Source organism: Mesoplodon mirus (genome assembly GCF_964341445.2).
Source record: "Mesoplodon mirus genome assembly, chromosome: 5".
Lineage (NCBI taxonomy): Eukaryota > Metazoa > Chordata > Mammalia > Artiodactyla > Ziphiidae > Mesoplodon > Mesoplodon mirus.
The window spans coordinates 12,077,296-12,090,435 of NC_138980.1; the positions used below are offsets into that span (position 1 = coordinate 12,077,296).

At 46.9% G+C, this 13,140-nt stretch overlaps 1 protein-coding gene and 1 long non-coding RNA gene across 12 annotated transcripts in view; one reads left to right on the forward strand and one right to left on the reverse strand.

The window, feature by feature from the left end:
- TENM2 (teneurin transmembrane protein 2) overlaps positions 1 to 13,140 on the forward strand; it is a 530,300-nt gene that overhangs the window by 476,199 nt on the left and 40,961 nt on the right. For all 11 annotated transcript variants that reach the window (XM_082622423.1, XM_082622416.1, XM_082622422.1 and 8 more), the window contains 2 exons: positions 1,473 to 1,648; positions 3,201 to 3,436. In XM_082622423.1, the coding sequence (XP_082478549.1) occupies positions 1,473 to 1,648; positions 3,201 to 3,436 (412 nt within the window). The remainder of the gene's footprint in view (positions 1 to 1,472; positions 1,649 to 3,200; positions 3,437 to 13,140) is intronic.
- Positions 4,781 to 13,140, reverse strand: part of LOC309804817 — a 52,857-nt gene continuing 44,497 nt past the window's right edge. The window contains exons 2-4 of the long non-coding RNA XR_014294171.1: positions 7,036 to 7,216; positions 6,270 to 6,335; positions 4,781 to 4,849 (exon numbers count right to left, since the gene is read on the reverse strand). This is a non-coding gene — a long non-coding RNA (uncharacterized lncRNA). The remainder of the gene's footprint in view (positions 4,850 to 6,269; positions 6,336 to 7,035; positions 7,217 to 13,140) is intronic.

The following is a 13,140-nucleotide window of genomic DNA, read 5'->3' on the forward strand; positions in this document are numbered from 1 at the left end:
GTGCCACACCAAATGAAATCAGGGAGCATGATGCCTCTGGCTTTGTTCTTTCTTGATTACTTTGGCTAGTAGGATATCTGTGGTTCCATACAAATTTTAGGAGTGTTTGTTTGTTCTATTTCTGTGAAGAATGCCATTGGAATTTTGATAGGGAATTGCTTTGAGTAATATGGACAGTTTAATTCTTCCAATCCATGAGCATGGACTATCTATCTTTTCATTTATTTGTGTATTCTTTGAGTTCTTTCATCAGTGTCTTATAACAGTGTACAGGCGTTTTGCCCCTTTGTTAACTTTATTCCTAGGTATTTTATTCTTTTCTTGATGCAGTTCAGATTTTATATATTGATTTTGTATCCTGCAGCTTTTACTGAATTTATTTATTCCAACAGATTTTTGGGTGAAGTTTTTAGGGTTTTCTCTATGTAATATGATGTCATATACAAATCTAATTTGGATGCCTTTTTTCCCTTGCCTAATTGCTCTGGATAAGAAGACTTCCAATACTATGTTGAATACAGTGGCATCCTTTGTCTTGTTCCTGATCTTAGAGGAAAAACTGTCAGCGTTTTACCATTGTGTGAGATGTTAGCTGTGGGCTTTTAGCATGTTGAGGTATGTTCCCTCTATACCCACGTCGTTGAATTTTTTTCTGCATCTATTCAGATGATAATACGGTTTGTTCCTTCATTTTGTTAATGTGGTATTTCACATTGATTGATTTGCCAATGTGACCCATCCTTGCATTTCCTAGAATAAATCCCACTTAATTATGGTGTATGAGCCTTTTAATGTACTGTTGAATTCGGTTTGCTAATATTTTGTTTGTTGAGGATTCTTGCATTTATGTTTAGAGACACTGGCTTGTAATTTTCTTTTCTTGCAGTGTCCCTAGCTGGTTTTGGTATCAGGGTAATGCTGGCCTTGTAAAACGACTTTGGAGTGTTCCCTCCCCTTTATTTTTTGGAAGAGTTTGAAAAGAATTGGTATTAACTCTTCTTTGAATGTTTAGCAGAATTCACCAGTGAAGCCAAGTGAGCCTGGACTTTTGGTGGGAGGTTTTTGATGCCTGATTCAATCTCCTTACTAGTAATTGGTCTGTTCAGATTTTATTTGTTCATTATTCAGTCCTTTAATTTGTGGAACACAAAGAGCATAAAGCTGAGCATAAAGTTGCTGTTCTCACTAACTAACTTGGGAAAGCATGATTAAGTACCCCCTGCCTAAGGTGAAATGTATGCTTTCAGGTGTATCAGTGGGTAGTAGAAAAAAGCATCACCGTTTGTTTCTCAGGGCAGGCTGGAGCTTTGATGACTGTGACGAGGAGCCTCAGCGTGCTGCACCACCTGGCCACCCCACCTGCCAGTTTCTCTTTCTCTGGCACCATGAGTCTGTCCCTTGTGTGGTTCTGAGTGTTGGGGAAGCCTTCAGTCCCAGGAACTGTGCTTCTAACCAGTGTGTCTGTTCTCCAGCTATGACCACGAGGGCCGCCTAACCAATGTGACACGCCCCACGGGGGTGGTGACCAGCCTACACCGGGAAATGGAGAAATCCATCACCATTGACATTGAGAACTCCAACCGTGATGATGATGTCACTGTCATTACCAACCTGTCTTCTGTGGAGGCCTCCTACACAGTGGTACAAGGTAAGCCCCTCACCCCCAGACTCAGCCAAGGCCAGAGGTAGGTGTGAGTTACCAAGCCTGGGAGGACTTCCAGAGACCTCCCACCCCTCAGCTTGCTGTTTTAGTCCATAGCAAACTAACTCTGCAAGAGGTCAATCTTGTAGAAAAGGACTTAATCAATCAGATGCAGGAGAATGTCATCTATACCAAACCAAGTGGATGGATAGTTGGGAATGTCTACATATTTATGTGAAAATGTCCGTTTTCATCCCTCTGTACGCTGCCCCCACCTCTCCATCACCAGCACTCCCTACCAACCCAACACACACACACAGTTACCTTCTCAAAGGTGGTTTTAGTCTCTTGAGCCCACCTGTTTTTTGGTCCCATTCTGATTCTCCCTTTCTTCCAAGCGTTTGTGTGATGAGTGGGGTTGTTACAGTCACAGAGCCCTTTAGCAGTCTCTTGCCAAGACCTCAAAGGTTTCTGACCACCTCGTGGTTACTCTTGCTGTTCGACATGACATACAGTCCAGGACAAGTGCACAGGCTGGCAAGAAAAGGAATTGTGCAGGTAATGAAGATATAATGTCAGTGGGCTAGCCCATTGGCCGAGGATAAACGTGTCCTCTCGGTAGATAAATGGTGTCATTGCTGGACTATTTATCCCACGACAGAGCCTGTTTCCATGACTCTGTTTCTGCTCTGCCAGATGATTAACGATGTAGATTTTGTCTTTCTGCACGAGGGCTGCAGTCGTGACAGGTGCACACTTGCGCACTACCCCAAAAGCCAGCGCCTCTAGAGGCCAGGCCAGCTGGACTCCTCTGCCCAAATAATCAGGAAGCATCGTATCTATAAAAGGAGTCTCCGACTCACATTTCCTACCTGGAACTTTTCGATAAAGGAAAAGGCCAGAAGTCTGATTGAATGATTGACTAGTGTAGATTCCATTTGGGAAGACACACACGTTATCAGCACCCGCTGGCTCGGTCTCCCTCGTGCTAGTTGAGTCTCTTCAGATTCCTCTGGAGTGGAGATGGCATCATGGTGGAGTCAGCAGCAAACGCATGAGGGGCAGGAAGGTTGCTTTTTCTCTTTGTTTTCTCAAAGAATCCTAGACTTGATTTGCAGTGGAGCTGACCTATGGTAGACCATCAGCCTCAGGTGAGAGAGTAGGCGAAAGGAGAAAAAAAATTTTTTAAGTAGTTTTCCTTTATTTTGTTCCATTTAAGCTAAAATACATATGTTAAAGATCGGGGATTTGATTGACACGAATTGTGTAGGCAAGAGGCGTCTTTAAATGTACTCCTCATAGTCTTCCGTGAGTAAAAGAAAAATATCACAGCATAATTATTTCTGGAGTGCCACATATTAATAATGTTTTTCTTTCTGTGGATCAGTGGCATCTCTGCTACTCACCTTAACACTGCGTGTGTGCTAATTGAAGGCAGCCTTACACTGACAGCTGCAAAGTACCATGGAAACCTACAAAAATAGGGGTTCTGTTCTCTTGTGACTAACAGAGTGGATAATTTATTTCCCTCTCCCCGCCCCCACTTACATTTCTCCAGATCAAGTGCGGAACAGCTACCAGCTCTGCAACAACGGTACCCTGCGGGTGATGTACGCCAACGGGATGGGCGTCAGCTTCCACAGCGAGCCCCACGTCCTAGCGGGCACCATCACCCCCACCATTGGGCGCTGCAACATCTCGCTGCCCATGGAGAATGGCCTGAACTCCATCGAGTGGCGCCTAAGAAAGGAACAGATTAAAGGCAAAGTTACCATCTTTGGCAGGAAGCTCCGGGTAAGTCATTCCACCCAACTTGTCCCCACAAAGTGGTAGGGGACACCCCCTTTCCTCCAGAGCTGAGGCCATCTCCCAGTTCCCAAGCTTCCATTGTGCCTTTCTCTCTTCCCTGAGAGAGACACGTGAGCCACATCCTGCTGGGACTCAGACCTCGGAGAAAACGTTCTGCATTTCCTAGGACTAGAAAAGCTGGGGATTTACCTTAAGCTATAAGCAGAGAACCCTCTGGTCTTCTTTTCACACTCGCTATCTTCTCTGTCAACTTTCACTGTTTGCCCAACTCAACAAATGAATTGGTGCCCATGGCTACCGTACTGACAGTTTTATAATGTGCGCTTTACGCTCAAGGAGTGGACAGTCCGGTAGAATGTATAAACCTCAGGATAATCCGATGGGTTAAGTGAGTAGAGAGAGGAACATCCAGGGCTTGGTGGCATCACAGAGGAGGTGCTACTATCCAGCCTGCAGGCATCAGGGAAGGCTTCCTAAGAGGAAGTAACAAGCAAACTGCAGCAGGAAGTTTTAACCAACTCTAGCTTCCCCAGACTAGGTAACGTACCCACAAGTTACAGCTTTAAAAACCAATATATAACATGTATTGAGGACTTTTATGATGAGAGCACTACATTAAATGCTTTACTTGTATTATCTTACTTTCAAGAGCCCTGTGGGAGTAGGTGTTACTATCTCCCTTTTTCAGATGAGGAAACAGAGGCTCTGGGACGCTAAATAACCGGTCCAAGGGTACAGCGGCTAGCAAACAAACAGCAAAGCCAGGACTCAGCCCCAGTTCTGTCTGTCTGTCTGTCTCACTTGCCAGAATTCTTAACCAGCAGGCCTCACAGCCTCCTGATTAGAGCAACAGTCATCCAGATAATCTGGTTCCTGCTCTGTTCATGTACGTGGCATCAAAAGGGACTGGTTCTTACCATCAGGCTCTCCCTCGCACTGGGGAGAATCCTCGGGATCTCGGTCTTCATCAAAGTCAGCACCTATTTATTGAACCCCTAACTAGGAGCCAGGCACTGTGCTATGCGCTGGAGCTACATGGCACAACAGGGGCCGCAGATAAGAAGTCAGTTAACAGATCAAATCATTGCAGATTGAGATACTCACCAGGAAGATGGTAAATAATGCAATACGGCAGGGTTTAACACATGCTTTGCTTTGGAATTCCTGAGATTAGAAGGCTGATGCTCAACAAAACCTGGGTCATAACTTCTGCCGTGTTATTGGCTTGAAATCCAGCCAGCCCAGGTGACCTCCCTGCAGAGCCAGGCCACTCCATGTTAAGATTCCGCCCTCGCCTTTGTCTGGCTGGAGTTTAATTCTCCACGTTAGGTTATCAGCAGTCTCCCATGTTTTTCTTCCTCTGCTGGTATCTGCAAAGTTGCAAGCTGCAGTATCTTCCTAAAGACAAAAATGAAATGAGATTAGTAGCTAAATCCTTAATGACTGGATTTCAGGGCTGTATAATTGATTTTTGATACACTGCACCATAGAAGTTGATTAGAAATAGTAATCGTGCCTTTTCTCTGATAAATTAGTGATGCATTTTGACTAAAAGTTTTCAAAATAAAGATAAATGCAGCCCTAAAATAAAATGGCTATAATCCCAACTCTGAATATTAAAAATCGTAATAATGGTACTCATGGTAATTAGCAGAAGTTAGGCACGCAAGTCTCATAACTGAATTTCTGCCAGGGTTAGATTTGCTGGCATCATGTTTATGCAAATCAAAACACAGCTTTATCTATCAACACCTCAACATTTAATTGTCTGGTGTTAGTTCCTGTAACAATAATCACATATCCATTTAGCTCTCTTAAATGAAAATCACTATGAGATTATAACAGGTTGAGTGGACTGAAAATGTAATTTGAAAATGAGGGAGAAAGCCTGGAATTTATTTGCATCTCATTTAGTTTAATTCAATTCATAAATTGTTTAGTGAATGAAATAAAAGCAACTCCTGGAAATTGCCAGGGAGCAGGTGGGAGAAGGTAGAGAGGGAAAGTGGAGTGTCACATGTGAGTCGTGTGACGTGAGCTATCCCGGAGGCCAGGATGTCAAGGGAAGGGGTACGTCACTGTATCAGCCATGGGAGGATGGGGTGTGATCGGTTAACAAATGTGAACAAATAAGCCCTGAAATCAGGGCTTAATGAGCAGGGCTAGACAGGGCAGGCATCACTGCCATCCTCCCTGGTGAGAACACAGTGGGGTGACTTCAACTTAACTGCAAGGAAGCTCAGGAAATGGTGTCTTTCTGCATGCCTAAGGAGACAATGAAAGGAGATTTGGTGACCACGTAGCAGGTTCCCTGCCATCCCGATCAGGGCTGAGGGTTGCTTCATAGAAGAGTTGGAATCAGTTCTACAGAGCAGTAGGAATTAGCCAGGCAAAGATATATCAGCAAGGGGTGGTCAGACAGAGTGTCGCCTGTAAAAAGGCAGAGAGGTCCCAAAGAAAAGGAATGTCATTGCAGAAGACTAACTCAGTGTGGCCAGAGAGTTGGTCAGGGTTAGGGTGGGAAGGGAATGGAAGGGCATAGTTTGCTAGGCTGGCATTTATCCTGAGGACAGTGGCGGGGCTGTTCCAGGGTTTGGTTAGCAGAGCGACATGTTGGGATTTGTCGCGTTAGAAAGACCTCTCAGGCTTCCTCGGGTGCAGAGGAAGACAGATCAGACGGGGATAGGATAGGAGGAGAGGGGTAATCCAAACAAGAAACGAAATCATTAGCAGAGAAGACAGAGGGACATCTGAGAGCTACTGAGCACACACAATTAACAGGATTTGGCAGCTCGCAGGGTTGCTGTGTCATGCTCACCTTTTAAGGGGCCCCTTCCATGATCATGTAGACTGAGAAGCCCTTCAGGGGCTGGCCTGCCGGGCTCTGTGGAGGGAAGAGGCAGGGAACTGAACCCCAAGACAGAGATGTGAGATTCTGACAGCCCCCGTGCTGCCACTTGCAACGGGGAAGAAACTGAATGAACTTGCAGGTGCTACCACTGAAGCAGCACCATGTAATCGTTGCTCCCCACCCGCCGTGGATAAGAAGGGATTTGGAGAGCATCTCTGGTGTGGTAACTGAAGGTCTCGTGCATTGAGGCAAATCGCCTGACCTTCCCCAGGGACTGGCAAGCTCCCGGCGGCCTGGCCAGTTGAGTGACGTGAGGGCTCAAGGCTCTGAGCATCCCTGGAGTTTACCGAAAATCTCGGTGAAGATATTACCATAGAACAGTACCCAGTGAAACTAGGTACCCCTTCCTCCAGCATTCCAGCCAAGGGCACCTCTCAGGTGAGGAATGCATCAGCAGCTCTTACATAAAGGCTGGTGAAATGTAAAATAGTGGATGGATGGACCGTGGCCACCCGCTTCCACCAAAATCTTTATGGCTTGGTTGCTTTGGCAACATCTCGAGAGGTTGTCCGTGCCCAAACTCAAAGTAGGGAAGGTCTTCATGATGCCTCCCAAGGATTTCTCCAGGAATCTCACTTGAAAGAGTCCTCCTCCCTCAGGCCCTCACCACCCACCACCCTTTCCTGTTTCCTCTGGCCTTCAAAAAACTCACAAAGCTGTTACATCAGGGTACCTGTAAGCTCCATGAGCACGAGGACCATCTCACCGCTGTATCCCTGGTGACAAGTGCCATGGGATGGGCATTCAGACAGTGGGTGACAAAGGAAGGTATGATGACCATGCCCCCTTCTAAGGCGCCTCCTTGGAACATGCTTAGTGCATAAATGCCTCCATATCTGTCAGGGATCTTTCCACTGCAAGAGACAGGAAGTGCACTCAAATTAGCTCAATTAAAAAGGGCATGCCTCGCGGGCTGCTACCAGAGAGGAGCTAGCCTTAGCGACTTCACCAGCTCAAATGATATCATCAGGCTGACATCCTTCTCTCAGCCCCCTTCCATCTCTTAGCAGTATTTCCCTTGACACTTAGCCTAATTTACCCCTACATTCGACTGGTGACCTCTTCACCCTGGGAGTCAGGCAGACTTGGCTAAAGATGACTCCAGACTGATATACCAGTTCAGCTTAGTGACCCAGGGGGAAGAGGAAGCAATCTCTTACAGAATTAAAATCTAAAATCCCTTGGAAGAACTCTGAATGGCCTGGCACAGATGAAATGGCAGTCACACCCCGGGGCCAATCACTGGTCAGGCAGGTGGGGGTCTGTGATTGGCTGGGTCACACGTGGACACGTGTCTCGTGTGATGGACATCTCAGTAAAAACTCCTAGATGGGGAAACCTTAGAGAAAGGGGGTGCTACACCCACAGAAGGAAGAGATGGTTAAATCACACTCATACACACCCAGGTATATCCTTCATCCTCCCCCCTCCAAAGCCTAATCATAAAGCGAACTTCTGCCTGAGGACCTCTTAATGCATTAATGCTCCTCCCCTCCAGCAAGACTTTCTTCTAGACTTTTGGAAGAGAGAACTGAAACCACCTCCTCCTGTTACGATTTAAAACTTCTGCTCTTTCCTAAGATGGGTTTAGCGCGTGATTCTCTCTGATAAGGAAGGCATATAACCACCCTCTAGGATATTTCCTCCTGATTATGATTTACATAGAGATTGCAAAAGCAAGAAACAGCTACATGTGTAGGTAGCAGAACAAAAGGAAAATTGCTTCCCAGATAATCTTGCATCATGATCCTGGCATTAGTGTTATTAGTATTCCAGGAAGTGGGAGTTAGTAATTTTGTTTTGGTTTCTGTATGATTAATATGACATTGCAATTACACGTTGGCTCGTGTTACTTTTACTTTTGTGGCAAATGACAGTGACGCAGGAACAAGGTGGGGGACGGGTGTGCATGTGTGCCTGTGAACGCACGCACGTGAACTCAGTTCTGCATGGAACCCACTCAGGTAGGTCTGTTAACATATGCAGTCATCGCAAGAGCCTGAATTTTATCAGCCCTCCCTGCCACAGTGCATTCATTCTACACCAACCAACGTTTTATTTTTTCAAACACCTATTGCGTTCCTGGCACTGTACGAGGCACTGAGTGTATGTTAGTGAACAGACAAGACACTGAATTCTGAGCAGTGCTCGTGCAGGCAGAACTTGCTATAAATGTAATATTAGCTTAAATAATATATAATTGGAAGGGTAAGCCTCTGCAAAATATATTCAACAATGTATCCCCCAAGCAAACATTACTTTCGGATGACTTGCTTGCTGTTTTGATTGGTGTGATGGAAAAGTGGAAAGACCCTCATGGAGCTTTATGCTGTAGCAAGGGGAAACAGATGATAATCAAATAAGTTACAAACAGTGTAAAGAAATGGTGATGGGTGCTGTGGAAAAAAAAAAAAAAACTGGTTGAGATAACAGGGAGTGTCTGATTTAGGTTAAGGCCACTCTAGGAAGATGACATTTGGGGTGAGAACTGAATGAAGAGTAGGAAATTTTCAGGAATGGAATGGCAAGAAAGCCTTCTGTGCTAAGGTACCAGCATGTGCAAAGGCCCTGAGGCAGAACATGAGCCAGTGTAGCTGGAGCAGACTAGCTGGGGGGGTGGTGAGGTCAAGGGATTGGGGCCTGACTGGTGCTGCTAAGGATCTTAGAAGCATAGACGTCCTCCCCAGATGTACCCACTGTTGAACACAAAGGAGCATTCATCTGCAGGCTGGACTGCCTTCCCTGCTTCTGAGGGGCTAGGAGACACGCAACATACTTGAATTCTACAAGTTCAGGTTGCAGGATGACAAGTCCAAGTCCGTTCAGGTCGTCTGGGCTGAGGCTCCATATCAGACACCCCTCCTCTCTGCCACATCCCTACCTATGGACCACCTGACCCCACTAGAACACTCCCACGGCATCGGAAGTGAGGTTCTCTGCCTGGGCAGGGCCCTCGCTTACCACCCGCGCTTTCACCTGCTGACTGCCCCCTCTGGACTATTCTCCCCGACTCATCTCTTGCCCTCACCTGTGAAGTCTCATACTTTGGGCCCCACTGGGGCGGCAGTTCCTCTGGGAAACTGGCCTCGTCCATCCAGTTCTGGCTCCGTGTCCCTCCTCCGTTCCCATAGTGCCTTCCTCTGTTCACTCATCACCACACGAATGTTTTTCATTGTTGGTTCGTGTGTCTTTATCCTCCTCTGACCTGTAAGGTCATGAGGTCAGGGGCCCTAACTGTCCTGCTCTAGTTTAAATATTGGTCACATTAACAAGCACAGAGTAGGTGCTCAGTCAATGCTGAATGAGTGGATGTGATTTTAAGTTGACATCATGAAAATCCTCTCCCTCCAACCTCTGTCTATTAAGTTCTAGGTCTCGGGGGTTCCTCCCAGAATGACTCCAATTGCTCTTTAGAATGAAGGAAGCCTTTCAGATACTTGGAAGTCACGAATGTCCTGCTCACATTTTCTCATCTCAGTTTTTCATATTAGAGCTGAGATCATCAGAGCTGCCAGCGTGCTTATACTTGGTCTAATTCAACCCCCTTACTCACAAATGTTTGAGCACCAAGCGTGTTCCAAAATAATAGAGACACTAAGAAAAATAAGATAAAGTCTCTACCCACTAGGAGCTCACAGGCCATGACAGATAAGGAAACTGAGGCATGGCCAGTAAAGGTTCTGCTTTATAATGACAAAACTGATCAGTGTTAAGACTGCAACTCAGGGCTTCCCTGGTGGCGCAGTGGTTGAGAATCTGCCTGCCGATGCAGGGGACACGGGTTCGAGCCCTGGCCTGGGAAGATCCCACATGCCGCGGAGCAACTAGGCCCGTGAGCCACAACTACTGAGCCTGCACATCTGGAGCCTGTGCTCTGCAACAAGAGAGGCCGCGATAGTGAGAGGCCCGAGTACCACGATGAAGAGTGGCGCCCGCTTGCCGCAACTGGACAAAGCCCTCGCACAGAAACGAAGACCCAACACAACCAAAAAGAAAAGTAAAATAAACAAACCAATGAATGGACCGACATTAAAAAAAAAAAAAAAACTGCAACTCAAATTCAGGTCTCTCCACCTTTCTACCTCACTGCCATCCAAAATAGCAAATCATCCAAAAATCATGTTTGCTTGGGGAATACATTATTTAATGTGTTTGCAGAGGCTTACCCTTCTAATTATGCATTATTTAAGCTAATATTAAATTTATAGCAAGTTGTTACGTCTGCTCCATCCCTGATCCCATCATAGCATGGAGTCTTGTATGGGAGCTGCTTTTTAAATCCCAGAGGACTGACCCAGAAAGGAAATGAAGATGTCATCTAGGCCAGGCTTTTCCTCTGGGCGGGTGAATAACTAAACTCTCCAAGCAGGGCGGTCTGCTTTTCAGCTTTCCCAGGCATGGAGAATCTCTTGCCCTCCCTCACTAATCTTTTCTGGGTTTCCCAGATGTGAAGTGGGATGGGCAAGGGATTCCGCTGTAAGTCTAACTGAGGTCTCTCCTGCTGTGCTACAGTGCCATTTCCAGGAGGGGATCCATGCCAGTGTTCACTTCCTCTTTCCAGTTTCTCGATTCGCCAGCTCCCAACGTTGCCCCTCAAGCTAAGTTAGAGTCACCAGTTATAGGCCCAGCAGGGCCATTTTAATGACAGCGTTTCCTTTTCTCAGGGTTTTTTTTTTACAAGGCTCCTTGTGACAGGCGTGTGCCTGGAGAGATCAAAACATTCTGGAGGGAGATTCCACATCGGGAAACTACTTCCCAAAGTCTGCCCTCTGCAAAAATAAAAACCATGCTAAAGAGCTGAGTTTTATTAACTGGGCAAGCCAGGCTGAGGAAAATGCCCAATAATTAAAAATAATGGCTTCCTTACAAACACAAAATTGTATTAATTTAAAAACCGGTTTCTCTATCACTGAATACCTACTGAGCTGGCTGGGAAGGGAATTATGCTGATCCTGGCAGTGAAAATAATTCAAAATAACTTTTATGTTCTCCAGGAAGCCTGAAGGTTAATTTAAATATTTTTAGATGGAATTCAGAATAAGAGAACAGTGTGGCTAAATGAAAGCTCCTGCACACTCTGAAGTTGGGCGCAGGTGCCTATGAAGAGAGGAGCATGCCTGTCAGACCCTCCAAGATCTCGAACCCCATAGCCCAGGCACCTTCTCTTTAATAAAGGGACCCTCACAATTAAACATATTTGACTAGATTTTATGGCGGGCCTGAACTCCTTGACTCAGCTTCCAGTGAATTTATTATATTTAAGTATTAGAAGGATCAGGCATTTTTATAGAAATTATGTATTTCAAAAGTTAACTCAGTGACATCACCAAGATGGGAACATAGGTCATCCCTGACTTTGCCCTCACAAGCACAGCAGCTAACAAGGATTCATATGGACAGGAAACCACCAAGAGCATCCTAGAACACAGGGTGAGGCTGAGCCACACCCCACCCCACCCCCACGCCTTGCACCACAGAGATCAAGACGTGTATCAGACGGGTAACAGGAGCAGCTGCACACTGACTGCATTGCCCCTCCCCCAGACCAACACAGCTCCACTAGTGGGAAAAGAGAGCTCGTGGGTGACATCTGGGACCCTCAGCATTGTGAGCTGCTTTGTGAGAGCGGCTACCCCACAGGGACTGCAGGAGAATCTGCAGGGCTCAACCACTGGGGAGCTGATCCTGATGGAGAAAGAGGGAGGGGCTTGCAACAACCAGCACTCAGATCTCGGTAGACCAAGTCCCTCCCTGCAGCGCCCAGGTAGTAATCCCAACCAGCAGCTTTGCTCAGCTGCAGAACCAAGTCAGTCTGAGCAGGGAACTTGGCAGGGTGCAAGCCAGGTCCTCAAACAAGGAGTTTTACCAGCTCTGGAGGCTGATCTGCCCACTTCCCCCTCCAAGGCATGGAAACCCAGTAATGCTCAAGCCAGGAGGCAGGCAGGCAGAGCTGATTGCCCCAGAGCAAAGTCAGTACCAGGCATGGAGGGTTCCCCTGATATGCCCAGACAGGGGGAGTTCATTCACAGCCCCATTGCTGCTAAGTGTAGCTCTCGGCCCCTTCTAACCAGAAAGCCTGTTCAGAAAATTTGGGAGATGCCTGAAATGGACCCTCCTGCCCCACCCAGGCATGAGAGCAGATCCTAGGCCTACCAGCTGCTGAGTGTGTCTCCCCACCCTGACTGGCCAGGGGGACTGGTGGGAACATGTAGAGGCTGTATAGCACAGCAAGCTCGAACAGAGAGGTGGGCAGGCAGAGTTGATAACCTGCAAAGCAAAGCCAGTGGCCCTATTTGGCCAGGGAACTTGGGGCAGAGGTTGGTTTGAATCAAGACCACAAACAAATAGCCTTACAAACCTTGGAGCTAGTTCTTCCACTGCGCCCAAGCAGGGAAACTAATTTGTAGCCCCACTCATTGCTGACTATAGGCTTCAGTCCACCCGACCAAGGAACCTAACCACAGCACATGGGAAGCTATGTAGCCCATCCATCTGCCCTGCTTACAGTGGCACTTGAACAGAGAGGTTTTTCCCATCTGCAGAGCAAAACCTGTAGCCCCCATCTGGAGAGGGAACTCAGTATACACTCTTCCCAAATTCAAGTCCTGAAACAAGCCGTGCAGACCCTGGATTCCATTCTGCTGCCCCACTAGGGCAGGGCAGATACCTACTGCTAAGTACAGTACCCAGGCCCAATGGTCTAGTAAGCCTGACCAGAGAACCCAGGCAACTGCAGAGCCCATCCTACAGCCTCACTTCGGCAGGGAACCAAGACAAG